The 18,541-nt window shown below is 39.7% G+C and overlaps 2 protein-coding genes across 2 annotated transcripts; one reads left to right on the plus strand and one right to left on the minus strand.

Annotated features, from left to right (window-relative positions):
* Positions 1-508: 508 nt before the first annotated feature.
* Positions 509-11,235, minus strand: LOC118827486 (hyaluronidase-5-like). The gene is made up of 5 exons (XM_036598861.1): positions 10,738-11,235; positions 8,251-8,413; positions 6,186-7,133; positions 5,985-6,074; positions 509-2,353 (listed from the first exon to the last, which is right to left on the minus strand). The coding sequence occupies exons 2-5, from the start codon at positions 8,410-8,412 to the stop codon at positions 2,018-2,020; spliced, it is 1,536 nt and encodes a 511-aa protein (XP_036454754.1). The 5' UTR covers position 8,413; positions 10,738-11,235; the 3' UTR covers positions 509-2,017.
* Positions 11,236-16,194: 4,959 nt separating this feature from the next.
* LOC118827423 (mannose-specific lectin-like) lies at positions 16,195-18,388 on the plus strand. Its single transcript, XM_036598779.1, has 3 exons — positions 16,195-16,284; positions 17,460-17,553; positions 17,965-18,388. Exons 2-3 carry the CDS (start codon positions 17,464-17,466, stop codon positions 18,214-18,216), a joined length of 342 nt encoding a protein of 113 aa, XP_036454672.1. The 5' UTR covers positions 16,195-16,284; positions 17,460-17,463; the 3' UTR covers positions 18,217-18,388.
* Positions 18,389-18,541: the final 153 nt, after the last annotated feature.

The following is an 18,541-nucleotide window of genomic DNA, read 5'->3' on the forward strand; positions in this document are numbered from 1 at the left end:
AGTGTGACTGAAAACAACAGACAACACATCATCTGTGTATTTATATCTTTGGCTTTTCCCTTCATTTTTCAACCTGTGACCCCTCCTCGTTTGTCTCTGATGTGAGGGCATTTCGTCTGTTGGGGCACTTGAGCACCACCGTCAGCAAATGTTACGTGATTGTAAAATGGGACCCCCTCACTCAATCAGACTGTGGATGATCACAGACAGAGAACAGCCTTGGAGACTGTGCCACTGTGTTAGAGCGATGAACCTCAGGCTTCCTTTATATAAATTTCACAGCAAGAACGGCCTGGGTTCGATTCCCGGCCGGGCGACCAGGGTCATTTCTGTGTGGAGTTTGCCTGTTCTCCCCGTGTCTGCGTGGGTTTCCTCCGGGTACTCCGGTTTCCTCCCACGGTCCAAAAACATGCAGTCAGGCCAATTGGACATGCTAAAATTGCTAGCTGTGTGTGAATGTGTATGTCTGTCTGTCTGCCCTGACGACCTGTCCAGGGTGTTTCCTGCCTTCTGCCCAATGGATAGGCTCCAGCACCCCACCGCGACCCAGAAGGATAAGCGGTTTAGATGATGTGTGTGTGTGTGTGTAGTTACTTTCAGAAACCAGACTAGACTTCAGTAGGATTGCTATCTTGCTGTTGCTAGATTTAAAAACACATCTTCAAAACTCTGAATCAGGGGTGTCCACTCCTGGCCCAGGAGATTCACCACCCTGGAGAGTTCAGATTAAACACTGCTTGCTCTAATATTCAGATGCCCCTGAAGGCCTTCATTATCTGGGTCAGGTGTTTTTGATTGGGGCTGGATCTCCAGGACCAGGACTGGACACCCCTGCCCTAAATCAATCAGTCATTCTACCTATATAGTTAAACAGACTATTTGTCTGAAAACTCTTCAGTGTGGTATAGCTAATGATTGTGCTGAAGGGAACTAGTGGCTGAGAGACATTTAACCTGCACTGAAATACACCATTAATGTCTTCATGAAATACCTGTGTGTTCAAGAACTCTTAAAAGGTCATCTGTCACTTCCTGCTTCTCAGTTAGAGCAACACTTTAAACCAAGTGTTGCTGTAGTGAACCTGCCTGAAAGTGAATGTATGTTTATCTTACCCCTACCCACATTGAGAAGAATGATTAGAGAAACCAAAATTTAAAGCATTGTGATTGGAAATTTGCAAGTAATTATGGAATTTTGGAGTCTCCAAAAATTCCTCCATGCCAACAACCTATTTAGTAGAATAAAGCCTTTTCTTTCATCTGAACACAAACACAAGCTCCTGGAGTTCAAATGGAACTTTGAATGCAACTTTGGTTCTGTGGTCTAAGGAGACAAAAATCAAGCTTTTTAAATAACAAACATTTAAGATGGCTTTGGCATGAAACGAAAAGAACCTTACTCCTACTGTTAAGTATGGTGGAGGATCTGTGATGTTTTGGAGCCACCTCAGTCCCCGAACCTAAACCCATGGCCATCTCCGTCCCATGACCTAAACCCATGGCCATCTCCGTCCCATGACCTAAACCCATGGCCATCTGCGTCCCCTGACCTAAACCCAATGAAAACCTGATGAACAAGCTGAAGAGAAGTGTTCAAAAGAGAGGTTCTAGGACCCTGGAAGAGGAAAAATCTGGAGAGATTTGGTATTAAGAAGTGGTTTTATATTCCTTGCTCCATTATAGAAGAAGACTTGGCAAATGAGTAAACATAACAATTCTAATATGATAAAAATTTAAAGGTTAGTTTTCTCCTCATATTTTAGTTTGAGATTAAGCTGATTAACCACAAAGACATTATTTATTTTTTTGTTGTCACAAAGTGTGGCAGCTGTAGTTGACTGTTGTTTTTCACACTGATTGAGTTATTTAATAACTCTCAAAGTGCCTTGTACTGTTTTGCCCAGCCCCACCTGTGGCCACAATGTTCAAAAAGTAAAAATTTTGTTCTTTCATGTATTAATGAAGTTTAAAATTAGCATAACATAATTATGTTACAGAAAACTTTCTAGTTGCTTAAATCACACTTGAATAACTACTGGAGTTTGGGGAGGTGAAATGGACAGGCTGGCAGAGCAATCCTTCCCCACATAGCACTGACAGGTAAACTTGTCTGCAAAGAACTTAAGGTCACTTAGAGAAGGTACACCAATAGCTAGGCGTTTCCCGTTCTCCGCCTGAATTTGGAAGTGATCTGGGTGGAGGTGGAGGTAGTCGTCCGAGTTGGAGTTCTTGCGGACACAGCGTCCGTTGCTCTGGCACAGAGTATCACTGCAGAGTTTCGCAGCTGCAGTTACATTGACTACATAAGGGTTAAGTGTGGATGGCAAGTAGGCAGCCAGGGCTTGACATAAGGGCTGCAGGGCAGAGAAGAAACAGAATGAGTCAAATAAAACAACAGTCTAATGGAGGAGTGTCCAGGTTGTCTGTCCTCTGTACTTTAACAAACATCCTCAAATTTTAACTTTCCAGAGGGGTAGCAAATGACGTTTGAAATTCAAATATTTTATTCAATTAAATTTCAAAAATGCATATGTTAATGTAGAAAATCTCCATTTGAATGTTAAAACCTTAAGTGGCAGCCAATACATTCCTAGCCAGGAGTTATATAAATGTTGCATCACATTTGATGCATTTTTTAACAACTCATTTAAAGCATTCTTTCTGCACTCTGCATTCCATACAAACGTGGGTCTCTGAGGCTATAGTGTAGTTAGACTTTTATAGTAACACATCTTCTCCATGCATCCATGAGCCAGTTAGATTCAGATGTCTTTTTTTTCCTTTTTAATAATTCCAATAATCCTTAACAATATCATTTTTTTTTCAAATTATTGCAATTAGGCAATGAGCACCACTTTTGCAAAGGTCAAAAGATCAGGTGTGAACTGTTCAGAGCCGTTTCAATCAGCTCCTCTTTTCAAGAACCAGTTTCTAGTTTTTGTACTGGTCTATTTAGTTGTTAGCTGTTATAAATTTTGAACCTCTACTGCTCTGCATCCCAGTAAGGAGACTGCAGGTTCAACTCTGTTTTGCCAATCCGATTGAATACATTTTGATTATAGATTAAGACTGAGGTGTTTATTCTCACTCTACTCAACAATGTGATAGAAAAAATCTCTGTTTACATGATCACTACAAGTAATCGGATCCAAAATTACATGTATGTGTAGAGAACCGCTTAGTGTAGACGTTACCATGACAACGAGCATCACGTGAGTCCAATCAGAGTGAGACGAGCAGCAGTGAACAGCGCTTTTGTTTTTAACTGCTTTAAAATGATGTCAGACTCAGAAAAACTTCCTTCACATGTCCTTATTAAAGAAGGCCGAGAGGAAGACGTCGTGTTCTGAGACACATAAGCTGGACGTCCGTCCCACCACCGACCAGAGCATTAACTTCACCTCCTCTGTAGACCAGTTTCTGCTCCGCCATGATGAACGGTATAAACTTTCACTATGATGTGACACACATGCAGAACATACTTAAACTTTCCGATTGGGAATGTAATCAGATACAGGCATTTACACGGATATTATTATTCTATTTCACGGATTATTTACAGGATTACCCACCTCGATCAGTCGGATAGAAACTGTATTCTGAATGGCCTCAATCAGACTAGAGTATTCCGATTGAGGTGTTTACATGGACGTATTCTATTCCAATTGAGCTATTCGTCGGATTATTAACAGATTATCAGGCTGCATGTAAACATGGCAAGTGTTGCAGATCCTGTATTATCCTGTAATATTTTTTCAGCTCTGGTGCCCTGCAGAAACCCTTACAGAAACCCAACAGGCTGAACTTTCAGCCCAGTCCACTCTGGCACCCCCAAAACCCACGTCCCTTGACTCAAGCTCCCAGGTAGAGCAGGCCTGCCCCAAAAGGCAGAAGATTTTCTGCTTATTGATTTCGGTCACTGAAGGCCAGTCTCGGTTCAGGAATGGTCACTCAGCAGACCCGGCCCCTCACCTTACTGCTGAGCCTGCATATTGAGTGAATTTCACATCTGAGCTACATCTTATTTTAGGGTTCCACTAATTGCAATGCCACAGTCCACACCTAGATTAGCTGACCTGGTCAATGCCAGGTTGGAGGTCCCATTATAGGATGTCCTGCTTTGAAAGGCCTCCAAGTCAGTTGACATTCCATTAGCTAGCTCTGACCTCTCTTGAGTCATAGCTGATTAAAACAACCTAGGAGGTCTTTAGAAAGCAAAACGCCCAAATTCTGCACCCTCATAGGTCATATGACTGTGCCTTAGACCTCCTCCAGGGTACAACTCTTCCTTGAAGAATTAAAGACAGCATTCAATACTCCCTCAGGCCACTATGAACACCTGGTCATGCCCTTTGAATTAATGAACATCCTGGCTATCTTGTAGTGCTTTATTAATGAGGTTCTGCAGGAGACCCTGAGTCACTATGTGTTTGTCTACCTTGACAATAAAGCCATTTACAGCTAGTGTCTAGACAAACATATAGTCCATGTCAGGCAGATTCTCCAGATTTTACTCAAGAGCCATCTGTATGTCTAGCTGGACAAATCCCTTTTCCGTGCTCAGTCACTTTGCTTGGATTAGTTGCATCAAAGAGTTGACAGAGTGTGGACCCTGATAAGATAAAAAAACACTGTGGAGTAGCCACATCTCACCTTACTCTGCTTGGTTCAAAGCTTTCTGGACTTTCTGGCAACTTTTACCATCACTTTATCTGGAATTACAGCACTGTGGCCACCCTCACAAAGAAAGCATTGGAGAGGTTCCAGTGGACCCCGGAGGCACAAAAGGCTTTTGAAGAACTCAAGCACCACCTGACCGTAGCCCCAATCCTTCAAATACAGCAATAGTGGAGGCAGATTTTGGCGTGGGAGCCATCTTGTCCCAACGCTCAAGCCCCGACTATAACCTCCTCCCTGGCACCTTCTATTTCCCACCATGTGGTTCAAAGAACACTAACACTGATGCTCTCTCCAGGTAGTGGAATGGACCACCCTCTGACCACCCTCCAGAGTATATAATCCCTAAGGTCTGAAGTGTCACACTATTATGTTGGGGACTCGGGATTGCTAGGAAGCACTTTGTTGAAAGCCTGACCCAGGAGGTGGCCTCCCCAAACAGACTTATGTCCCCACATGTTTAGAGTATGTACAGTGTATGACTGTTCGAGTTCAGACCCTCCAAATGGGGGCATGCCTCACCTTTCACTGGGCATCCAAGAATAACCTGTACATTGGAGTTCCTGAGGAGGCGTTTCTGATGGCTATGTATGGATAGGAATTTCTGAGCCTGCATTGCAGCGTAGGAGGTCTTTGCCCAGAATCAGGAGCCCAGAACATGTCTAGCAGGTCTGCTCCATCCCCATCCAATCCCATCACACCTGTAGTTGCACCTCCTGCTTAACTTCATCACCAGTTGCCCACTTCTTTGCTAGGCATGTTTCCTCCCTTGTTCCCAGAAAAGAAGGCTGAAGTGGAGGTGTGGACAGACAGAGAGCTTCTTTTTAAGTAATTAGAGTTGGCCAGTGTCAGCTTTGTATTTTCTTATTACAGAGAGCTCTCACTCAGTTCTTTCCTCAGTCTTGAGTTCACACTGCCACATGGCATTTGTCTCTTGATCTAGCTAATAACGTTTGGTTTCACTCTCTTGAGCTCAGAGTCTTTGGACTTTGGTCCTTCCTGAGTTATCTTTCACCTTACATATTTTAAAAAAAGGAAAATAGTGAAGACAAAAAATGTTATATTTTAGTTTGGTAAAGATAATGAGTTTTGGTTTTCCCTCCCTTTGTTAACTTTTGTTTTCCATGCCAGCAACTGCTTACTGTCACATGCTGGCTTTCAAATTGGAAGTTGGCAGTTCAGTTCCACCACCAGGTGTGAGGTTTCTCAAGTAACTTAGAGACTAAAAATTATTTCAGTCACCTCCTCATTTTGAGTATGTAGCTTTTAGCTGTTCTCAAAAATAGCACTGTGTGTATTCCATATTACCTTGTTGTTGTAGTCAGCAGATGCACCCCAGAGCACTGCCCCTGATGCACCTAAAGCTGCACTCTCCCCAATAGTCCTGACTAGATCTGCCTGAGGAGGAGTGAAAGTACAGGAAAAGAAGAATTAGAAATTTGAGAACTATTCTGTGACTGTAAATAAACAAGTACACTACCTTATCAAATTCAGAAGCTGCAGTCTTACCTCACTGAGGTATTCTTTGTTCTGATCACGGAAAAGAGGTCGCAGATAGACGTAAATAGGGGATGTGTAGATTAGGTTTGGAAGAGCAGACACCCTCACAGCTTCCTTTACCACACCCCTGATGAAGAGAGCTCCTTTATGACTTTCCTTCAGAGAGAGTGGCAAGTATGCAGAAGGGAAAAAAGCTGTACTGGACTCCCACAGCCAAAGAAGCTCATTGTTACGAGCTATTTCCACTGCTGGACATTCTCCTGTGTACCCTGGCTCATCCCATTTGTAATTGTAGCAATTTGGAAACAGATAGTAGCCCCAGAGGTACTTTGGACATTGTCTGATCCCCAGATTCATTGTCTTCATCATGTATGACCTGGCTGCTTTCTCAAACTCTTCCTTGGCAACAGTAACAGCATTGGCAGCAGACAGAGATGGGTCTTTTTCTTGAGCATATTGAATGGACTGCTTCCGATAGATGTCTTTGGAGTCCCAGTTCCTTGCCCACAGTGGACGCCATGATTCCCAATCAATCACAGCCAAGCCAGGTTTGAACTCAGGAAGGTACTGGATGATATCTTTCCAGGCTCTCTCCAGGTGAGCAGTTAGGTTTCCCTTCTGGGGAATACCCCCGTTGTACTCCTTCTTGGTAGTAGGATCTATGTATGGATACAGTCCGAGTTTATTGGTGTAGAAGAGGAAAAGAAACTGATCAGGTTCACCTGTTGTGGTGGTTACGGCTTGGAATACAGAAAGGTCCAAAGAGATGTTGAGGTTCTTGCACACATGGGTGGGTGCATTCCATATGACTGCAAAGGGTCTGTCTGTAAAGAGAGGTGCAGCCGTAAAGGGCAGAGATGAGGCAGTGCTGAGGTAACAGTTCAGAAAGAGGATGAAGATGGACAGGCAAATAGGAGATCCTCCCCACTGCTGACTGAAATGACACACTGTTGCACCCTAAAAGAAATGTACAGTAATCAAGACATGTATACTATGAAGAATCAAGACAGAACAAAAAGACTGAATTTAACCTTAAAATCACCACAAATTCTTTTGTAATGTGACTGCTGAAATTGGACATTGCCACATTTAAAAAAAAAAAAAATCATATATACACACATGAAGATCGTTTAATACTTAACTGGTCGAATTAGACTGCTTAAAAGCATGCATCACACTATGAAACGTAATTCAGTAGCACCTTATCCAAGGTTATCTTTTTTTTTTTTCATGATATCTTTCAAGCGGTCATTACATTAGTCTTTTAAATTGTTTTAAAATCTTGGTAAGTCTGTGTACTTGTAATTGAATTGTACACACTTTTTAAATTTATTGACTAACAGAATTAACAACATAGCAAATTTACACCTAGTTTTACCTAATATTCTGTCCCTGACTACATAACTATGAAGAAATTTTATGACTTTAATGTAAGAAACTTACATATACTGGTAGCTATACTGGTCGCTATGCAGTTATACTGGTAGCTATGCTGTTTTGATGTCTTGCCACAACATCTCAATGGGATTCAAGCCAGGACTTTGACTCAGCCTCTCCAAAACCTTAATTTTCTTTCTTTTGAGCCATTCAGAGGTGGACTTGTCAGCGCTGAGAGAAGCTGAGTCAGCTCACCGCTGATATGGAGACTATGGTGGGTCTCGCCTTCAGGGAGTTTTTGGCAGTGGTTCATGACAGCATAGTGCTGAATGCGTTCATGCTAGCGCTTAGGCTGGTACTGCTCCAGCAGTAATTACAACTTGAAACGTGCCTGAAGGAGGATCTATGGCAGGCAGAAAATAAAGAGGAAGAGACGATGTGTGGCACGGCACCTGTGCGAGTGCCAACAAAGAGGTGGGGCACTGGTGATGCAGGAAAAGCAGGTCTGGTGGAGTTTGTAACAGGATACGTTTTATCCACACATTTAACGTCAGTAAATGTGGTTCTCTATGCAGTGCAGTCTGGTGGAGAGTGTACCTGAGTGTAGATGTGGTTCTCTATGTGGTGCAGTCTGGTGGAGTGTGTTCCTGAGTGTAGTTGTGGTTCTCTATGTGGTGCAGTCTGGTGGAGTGTGTACCTGAGTGGAGATGTGGTTCTCTATGCAGTGCAGTCTGGCAGTGGCTGCGGGCTGCATGATCTCCATCACGCCTGATCTTTTCTTCTTCTGTAAAAGGATGTAGATCTGGTAAAGCAGGCGAGTGGCTGCCCCTGGCTGGCCCTGCATCACCACTTTACCCATGCTGAGGTCAAAGGGAAAGTAAAAAGAGACAGAAGCTAAACTTTCATTAATCAATTCAATTAAAATCATGGGTGCTGTTCATACATCGTGAAATAAAAACGTAAATTCTAATTTAACTGTCATATAGCACAACTGACAACACAGGACTTTTATTCTCACATGCTTTAAGAAAGAGTGGACAGAGCTAGTGACTTAGCACTTTTATGGGCCAATGAAAAATAGGTTTTCAAAATAATAACTGAAAAAATTCTTATTAAAAAACATCTGATGTGAATTTTTGTTTCTGCAGGAATTTGTTCACCATGTTGTTTCATAGCTTTTATAATGGTATAATTTCAGTTTTACAGGATCGGTTTCACCGCCAAGAAAATGTCGCATGGCGCGACCACATCAATAAATAACATTAGATTTTACAGTTATCAACTGTGCCTTGTTTTTTCATATAAATAAACATTATTATAATAATAACACATGCTCATGTTTCTCCTGCGATTGCGCCACCTGTTTTGATGAACCAAACCAGACTTACTACAACTAAAAAAGGAGATTTTTCGGTATTTGTGAATGTCCTGCTGATCGTTTATTTTGTATTTACAAAAAAATCTACATGAAATAGTTTGGCATGATTTCATGTTTAAAATTGTTAAAATCACAACGTTGCAAAATAGTTCAACCACCAATACAGGGTTTATTTTGACATGCTTTTAAGAAAGAGTGGGCAGGGCTACGCACCATGATGGTCTTTAAGGATGTAATGCCCTGGCCTCTTTCTTAAAAGCATGTCAGAATAAAAGTTTGGGTTGTCTGTTGTGATGTGTGACACTCCAGTAAATCAGAATTTAAATTTTTTCAGCATGCTTAACACTTTAAAAGTTGTTATGTGACATGGCGTGATATTAATGATCTCAAACATAAAGTAATTTTGTATGCGATATATTTTCTTTAATACTTTATTTACTCTGTATTTGCGGTTGGATGTCAGCACCATCTGACACTTTCAGTCTTTCGTACGAATAAGTGCCTAAAATTAACTTTATTTTGATGCTTTAAAAATGCACTGACATAAGGTATTATGGAATAATGTGATATATGTGTTAATTAAACCATTTCTTAAGAAAATAATGGACACAAAAATGCACATATTGTCACTCATATCTAATGTTAATTTATCCACAACCTGCCAAAATAGCTCTAAACTGTCAAAGCATTTTACTGAATGTAAAGTAAAAGTAAAGTGAAAATAAAAGTAAAGATATTGATATATATATATATATATATATATATATATATATATATATATATATATATATATATATATTTGATTTTTTGTCACCTAACTCTGATAAATATTATGTAACATAATGATTATTAAGTACTTTATTGTCTACTTTATTAAGTGAAAATTAGTTAACACATCCTCTACAGTGAACACACTTCTATACCTTAGCAACCACCTGGGATACCAAAGCAACTGCTGAGCAGCACTTTAGCAGCCGCCTACCGTTGCATAGCAATGACCTATCAACACATTAGCAACTACCTGGGATACCATAACAACAACCTAGCAATACCTTAGCAGTCGCCTGGCATAACATAGTAACTGGCTAGCAATACCTTAACAACCATTCGGGATAACATAGCAATGACCTACCAACACCTTAGCAACCACCTGGGATACCATAAGAACAACCTAGCAATAACTTAGCAATCACATGGTGTACCATAGTAACCACCGAGCAACACTTTAATAACCATCTACGATAGCATAGCAACAGCCTAGCAACACCTTAGCCTCTTAACCTCTGAGGATACCATAACAACAACTTAGCAATACCTTTACAGAGTGTAATGAACTTTAAAGCGTTATTAACCGGCTTTATCAATCCAAGTTAAAAACTGGCCACATATATACATGTACATTTTTATATTTACATACATACATACACTGTTAGAAATGAAGGTTCTGTTCAGGTACATTCCTCCTTCATCATGGTACAAACAGTGTAAATGTTCCTCAAAGGTGGTTTTAAGGTCTGATTGTGAACCTTAAATAAGTTTCTCCAGGTGAAAAGTTCGTATTTGTACCTTTTCATAACCGAATGTTTTAAACAGAACAGTAAAATAAAAGCCTGGAGACGAGACGGGGTGTGTGGAGTCAGTACAGCTTAGAACATATCATTTCAGTGGATTATGGTTCAGTTATGTTCCCTGACTGAAGGTACTGAGATGGACCCTTGAGGGTCCCACCCCAGTGACAGGAGGGGAACTGACCCCAGAGACAGTTTAGTACCTTTATTTCTGAGAGTGTATAGAAGGAGTACAGACCTGTTGGTGGAGAAGCTCTGGAAGTCCTGCTGCAGCTGGTACCTGCTCAGCACTTCTCCCAGCAGGTAACCGTTGGAGAAGTCCTTGGAGAGAGAGTGAGGCTCTGAAACCAAACACACCCAACATTTCAGCTCATTTACCAGCTCAGCAGCCTCCGCACACTCACCCCCACACCCACTGACACAGCAGCCACAGCTCAGCACTGAACCCTTCCACTCCACCTTAGGCACTGTAGCACTGACTGCTAAGGATTTAAGGTGGAGCGGCAGATCGTACAGAGACACCCCACCCCGAGATCTTTAGGTCCAACCAATATTCCTCAGCACATAATACAATCACAAAGATCTTTAGGTCCAACAGACTCTCCACAGCACGGGATACAATCGCAGAGATCTTTAGGTCCTACAGACTCTCCACAGCACGGGATATTATCACAGAGATCTTTAGGTCCACCCGACTCTCCGCAGAAAGGAATACTACCACAAAAATCTTTAGGTCCAACCGACTCTCCGCAGCATGGGATACAACCACAAAGATCTTTAGGTCCAACCGACTTTCTGCAGAAAGGAATACTACCACAAAAATCTTTAGGTCCAACCGACTCTCCACAGCATGGGATACAACCACAAAAATCTTTAGGTCCAACCGACTCTCCGCAGCATGGGATACAACCACAAAGATCTTTAGGTCCAACCGACTTTCTGCAGAAAGGAATACGACCACAAAGATCTTTAGGTCCAACCGACTCTCCGCAGCACGGGATACAACCACAAAGATCTTTAGGTCCAACCGACTCTCCGCAGAACGGGATACAACCACAAAGATCTTTAGGTCCAACCGACTCTCAGCAGAAAGGAATACAACCACAAAGATCTTTAGGTCCAACCGACTCTCCACAGTATGGGATACAACCACAAAGATCTGTAGGTCCAACTGACTCTCCGCAGCACGGGATACAACCACAAAGATCTTTAGGTCCAACCAATATTTCTCAGCACGGAATTTGTTAACATGGATGTTTAGGTACAACTGACACTCTGCAGCACGGAACATAGTAATAAAAACGCTGTGGTCCAACCAGTATTATTATTAGAACAGCATCTACTGACAAAAACATTTTTGGACCAACAGAAATAATCTACTGGCAATGGCATTTTTGGTCTAATCAATATGCCATGGCACAGACTTTACAAACAAATACTTCTCAGCCCAACCAAAATTCCTTAGAACAGAATTTACCAGCAATTAATATTCTGTGGTCCAAGCAAAATCACAAAGCACAACATCAGACACACAGATTTTCTCAGAATCTACTGAAAAAGACATTTTGAAGTAAGCTAACTGTGTGACTGTGAAACATGCAGCATGACTACATAATACAACTGCATATGGGTTTTAAACGAATACATTTACATGCTTCGTCATGAAGTGTTTAGTTTTTAGGCCACATGCACTTATTATGGAAGAGTATGACTGTAAAAACTGCTGATAAATGCTTCCTGGTACTTTCCCCATGTAAGAGCAAGAGGAAGTGCTGTAAGCTGTTTAGAAAAGAACAGGTTATCGTAACACTCAGATTAGTGCATTTCCATCCCAGACTGCAGGTTCTGTGTAAACCTCATCGTCTCGGTGAGGCTGACTGTAGAGCTCCTCTGTTGGATTAATGAAAGCAGACTGAAGGAATGTTTGCTCAAATACATGATATAGAGATGTTTAGGGTGCCAAACAATTAAATACTGAAATACTGAGGCTCAGTTACGTCACTAAAGGAGATGTGCGGTCTGTCCATCATTTAGAGCTGTTTAATTAAACACTAATTTATCAGGATATCAGCTCTGTAAACCGAGGCCACTGTGAGCTCCCTGTCACCTGGAAAATACAGTATTAATGTTGAGTGGATTAAACATAAACGAAAACACAGACAATTCAGGAATAAAACATTATAGGAGTTGAATTTATCTTTAAAGCCTTGTTGTTGTTTTCTCCCATACATCGCAAACATATATGTTTCCTTATATTTAAAACATATGGGCAACATATGACTACATTTAAGTCTGACCCATTAGTCATGTTTGTTTTTGTTTTATATAAAATAACTTATGTAATGTTTATTCAAACACTATAAACTAGACAATAAATGGTATTTTTGTACTTGTATTTGTTAATTTAATGTATTTTGGGATCATTAATGTATAAAATGATATTAGTAAGTAATTTAATGCTTTTGTCATTTTTGTCAGGTTTTCTGCCGCAAGATTTGTTTTTTGAAACAGGAATTCTCAATATCTCAACAAATATTGATGTTCTAAAGTTCTAAAGAAGCTTCTATTTTTTTTCAAACCTGTGAAGATTAGAATCATTAATTTTTTTTTTTTTTTTAAATCCCAGCTCCTGAGTGTGTGGAGCGTCCTGTGAGCTGCTGTGTTTCCTATCACTGTGTAAAAAAGACTCTATGCTGCCTTTACTGCTGGATGCACCGAGATATTCATGTGTTTACTTGTTTAAATAGTAGTTTGTGACCCAAAAGAAATCAAACTGGTCCTGCATTAAAGGATGAAAGAAGAAAACACGTGTTCATATATTTCCTCTTATCATAATTCATTCAATACTGGGCAAAAAAGAAAGTCATGAAAGTTGTTTAGAATGGCTGACCTCAGCAGTGAGTGCCCAGTATAAACAGTGTATAATGTTAGAATAAACACAAACAACGTGAAGGTAAGTACAGCAGTCAGTGGTCAGAATGTGTTGTTGTCGGTACAGTTATGAATATGTAGGTACAGGAACAGGAACGTTTGTGTGTTATCCTCACATACACACCTTTTTTACACAGAGAAAGTGATTTAGCTGGCCACCAGAGGTGTTCACTCAAGTCGTAGGACTTGAGTCTGACTCAAGTCATGAATTTGATGACTTAAGACTTTACAAATTGAAGAAAGGTTTTAACTCGATCACCAATGACTCAGACTCTGACTTCAGCCTTAAGACTCGGAAAAAGTGGAAGAAACATGGAGAGTCAGACTGCAGACATGACTCTACACAGCCCCTTACTCTTCATGTGAATCGATTCATTTCCTTTCCTAAATCTGATACAGCAGCGTCATCAAGTGTCTGTTACTGTGTTTCCGCTCAGCTTATGTTATTAAGTGAAGCTTTTAGAGTTCAAGTTCGCCTCTATAAGCTGGAAACAAGAATCAAAAGAAACTCACCAGGCAAACTGACCGGTTTCCTCATGGTAGCAAAACTAAATAAACACAGCTCTCTATATTTGACAGATTCTCACAGCTTCTGCAGGTAAAACAAGTGCAGCATTCACCACGAGGCTGAATTTGACTTCTTATTCATATTTATTTTCAGCTCTTATTCAAACTTGCTGTTCCACCTTAAATGGTGCAGCAGTATTCCGGCGCCTGCCTGCTGCACCATTTAAGGTGGAACAGAAAATCTGAAGGAGCCAAAATTAGCTTTGTTTTCCATTTGCTGTCTTTTCTGTAAACTTTGCTCAGCTTAGTCATTTTATGATGTATTAGCTTTAAATCCAGCTGTGCGTTACCTTCCTGCTGAGCCAGGATAGAGGCTCAGATCGCATTTCCGAAAAGTGGCAGTTGTGCTTATTCCCCATATCAGGTTTGTGGCTACAGTGATAAACGGTGAAGTGTTAGCCAATGATGACCAGTGAGAAGCGCAAGCTCATTTGAATGTAGGCAGCATCAAGATGACAGAGTTAATTTCATGGATGCAAATGTTCAGCTAATCTAACTGTTCTGGAAAACATCTGGAAAAGCTGCTCAATTGTCAGTGATCTTCACATGCAGTGCAAACATCGTCATGAGCCTTTAAGTAGCACACGTTCATCTTCCTCTGCTGTAATGTTAGCAGTGCTAAAGGTGGTAGGCTGGTTTGCCTAGCCAGATAAAACTGTTTCCACTGACGCATGTAACTCATACGTGGCTTTATACCTCAGGCTCTGTTCATGTGAACCTTTTTTAATTCAATTTTGACCAACTCGAGTAATTCTGAAGGTTTCTGGCTGTTGCTGGTTTGCACACTTGCACCGGTCAGTTAGTCGTAGCTGCAGAATTAAAATTACACCTGATCACATCATCATGTTCCTTTAAAACTGCCACATTTTTGTCATCTTTTAAGAAGTGTCTTAAAACACGTATTCACAAACAACCACATGTGAATAACCTGACCACATGAAAACATTATTCCCTGATATCACACGTTTTTCATACGTGATCTGAAGCACATCTGTAGAGCAGAGAAATCACCTTAAATCAAGTTAATACATGTCAAATTTCTCATTAGGCGACTGTCGTAAGAACATCACAGGACAGTTTGTTTCAGACGTTTCTGTTTGTTATATGACACAGTTAGTTAGTTACACTTCAGCTAAACAAACTGACTCATTCAAAAATAATGCTTTAAACCAGCCAATTTTTTTTATTGTTATAATTTGCTTACAAGAAGTAATAAATGTCTATAAAGGTTTATAAAAGCTGAACATTCCAAATGGCTAAAAGTACGACTCCCCAGTACATCCCAGTTTAACCCCAGGGACATGAACTACAGTCGAATTAGCCAAGAAAAATAAATCCTGGTACATTTACGGGTAAAATGAAAAATGATGATAAATACTACACTGTATTTATTTATTAATATTGATTTCTTTCTGCTTTGAGATTTGATCTCCACTTCTAAAATTAGATTTTTAACAATTTTTTTTATAACTTAATAACTTAACTTGATGTTCTACATTTTTTTTCAGAATGTAGAATTCACAGCATCTGTTCTGCTCTGAACTAGCATATTATTACCAGATTTAATATTCATGAAAATATCAAATCCACATTTTTGAATGCCGATTTTAAACTGTCAAACATCCACGCCAAACTTTAGAAAAGTGATTCCAAACTTTTGGAAAGTGATTCCAAACATTAGGGAAGTGATTTTAAACTTTTGAGCAGTGATTCCAAACTTTTGTGATTCCAGACTTCTGAAAAGGCAATTCTAAACTTTTGAGAAATGATTTCACAGTTTTGAGAATTGAAAAGTTGTAAAAAGTGTTTACAAACTTTCGAAAAGGTTATTCCAAACTTCTGAAAAGTGATTCCAACCCTTTGAGAAGCAATTCCAAACTTATGTAAAGTGTTTGCAAATTTTTGAACAGAAATTCCAAAATTTTGAATACTAATAAGTCAAAATATATGAAGTTGTACCATCAGTATTCCAAATATTAATTAATTGGGTTTGCATTCATTCCCTTTTAACTCTTTATATCATATATACAGTAACTGAGTATATATCATATATATTTCATAACTGTATTCTCTATGTAATTAATAAATGTGCTCAGTCATATCGACAAACACATGTATGTCCTTGTTAGATCAGGTGAGGAGATGTTTACCTTCTAAGCTCTGCCCCTCCTGAGCTGGTCAGTGGTTGTCCACTTCTATAAATGATCCACTGACCGCTGTAGAAGCTTCATCTTCAGCACTGCTTCTCTACAGATGCTAAAACATCACACAGCTTCCACTGAGCACTGTAAGTACTGCATTTATACACACACACAACTGACTAATCACAGTTTTCATGTTTACTCAAATTTACACTAAAGAGAGCAACAGTGTCTGCACGTTCAACCAATTGGTGCATATATCATATTCATCATATATATCATATATACAGTCAATGAGTGTATATTTTATATGAATCATGTATACAATCAATTAATATATATATATATGTCATATACAGTCAGTGAGTGTATATATAATATATATCATATATACAGTCGGTGAGTGTCTATATTATGTATATCACATATACGGCCAATTAGTGTATATATCACATACCATATATACATTCAGTGAGCATATATATTATGTGTATCATATAAGGTCAATGAGTGTATTTACCATATCTGTCATATATACAGTCAGTGAGTGTATATCGCTGTTGTTGGAAGAAAACCTTGTATCTCCATTTTTCAGTTCTTGACATAATTTGAAAATGCCTGTTGCTCTTTACATTTATAAATTTCATGATGAATGGACCAAAAGAAACGGCCCAAAATGACTTGGACAAAAGTCTGGTTCCATTGACTTACATTAAAAGTAAAGTTGTTTTTTTCCTTCTCCTGTAAAGTTCCAAGTTGTTGGTTTTCATCCAACAACAGCGATATATCATATATATCATGTATACAGTCGGTGGTTCAGCTCTTCCATGATTGTATATCTCACTCTCGTCCATTAAGCTGTGGGTTCTTGTTAACATCTTGAGGATGTTCTCAAGGCGAACTCTAGCCCTACTAAGCTGCTGCTGTTGTTAGTTTGCTGCTTGTTGATTTTATTTATAGTTCTCCTGCAAGTGCCTGTTTAGCGTGGTCTGCTGAAAGTGATAAAGGTGTCACTTTACAAGACAAATGCTGCATTTGAACAAGAGCGCTACAATCACGAGTTCTACCAGAGTGACATACAGTGCGCAGCAGCTGGACTTCATCCAGCACTACTACAGAGAGGGTGAAGGGTCAAACTAAGAAAATGGCATGTTAAATGAAATTTTGACCATTTTTATTGGTCCATTCGTCATTAAATGTTCCAGTATAAAGGACGACTAGAAAAAAATGGTATATTGATGTCAGTATATATACCATATATGAATGCAGAATAAGCTCTTATTGTGACATTTTTAAATCAAATGTCTTGAATATTTTTCAGGAAAATGAGCAGAAACGCACTGTTCACCAACCAAGAGCTGCATAAGGGGGACTTTCTGCTCTCTAATGACAGAAACTACAAAGCTATCTTCCAGGTACGACACCTGCTGACAACACACATGATTTTTAACTGTTATGACCAACTGAAAACACAGTGTGAGTCATATATACTCATATACACATACATACACACAGAATACACTGCCCACTTTATCAGAAACACCTCTATTTACAATAAAGTGGCCAGTTAGTGGAAACACAAGGTGGGTGTTTCTAATAAACTGGCCAGTTAGTGGAAACACAAGGTCAGTGTTTCTAATAAAGTGGCTAGTTAGTGAAAACACAAGGCAGGTGTTTCTAATAAAGTGGCCAGTTAGTGGAAACACAAGGCAGGTGTTTCTAATAAAGTGGCCAGTTAGTGGAAACACAAGGTGGGTGTTTCTAATAAAGTGGCCTGTGAAGGCTTTCTAATTAATTGACCTCTGTGTTTGTTTGCACTCATTCAGGATGATGGGAACTTTGTGGTTTACGGCTGGAAACCAGTTTGGGCTTCAGACACTTGGAACAAACCAGGAACTCGCCTCATAATGCAGGAGGACGGAAACCTGGTCATTTACACCTGTGATGGCCAACCTTTGTGGGCCAGTAACAGCTGTCAGAACAGTATCACCCATGACAACAGTCTGTTCATCAATAATGATGGCAGCCTGGCTGTCCAGAGAGGATCCAGAGTGCTCTGGACAACTAGAAAAAAATAAAACCTCACTGTAAAAGTCGTACACCTTCAGTCATATAGCCATGCTACTGCTGTGTGACTCACAGAGTGATGCCTGACTGAATGAAGTAAAATACATTTTCAAGATTAAAGGTTTTAAAGATTTTGACTCATCAATGACTGTGCTTTCTCAAATGACCAAAGGAAAATAAAAATAAATGAGGAAAAAAATCAACAGTCTTGGAGTTTTTATTGAAAATGGTTGAATAAGAAAACTAATTAACACCCTCTCATACAAAAGGAAAAAACAAAATCTGAGTAATATAGAAATATGTTTCTAATTTCTAAGGATTTTAAATGAATAAAAA

Source organism: Colossoma macropomum, unplaced genomic scaffold (genome assembly GCF_904425465.1).
Source record: "Colossoma macropomum unplaced genomic scaffold, Colossoma_macropomum, whole genome shotgun sequence".
NCBI classification, from domain to species: Eukaryota; Metazoa; Chordata; class Actinopteri; order Characiformes; family Serrasalmidae; genus Colossoma; species Colossoma macropomum.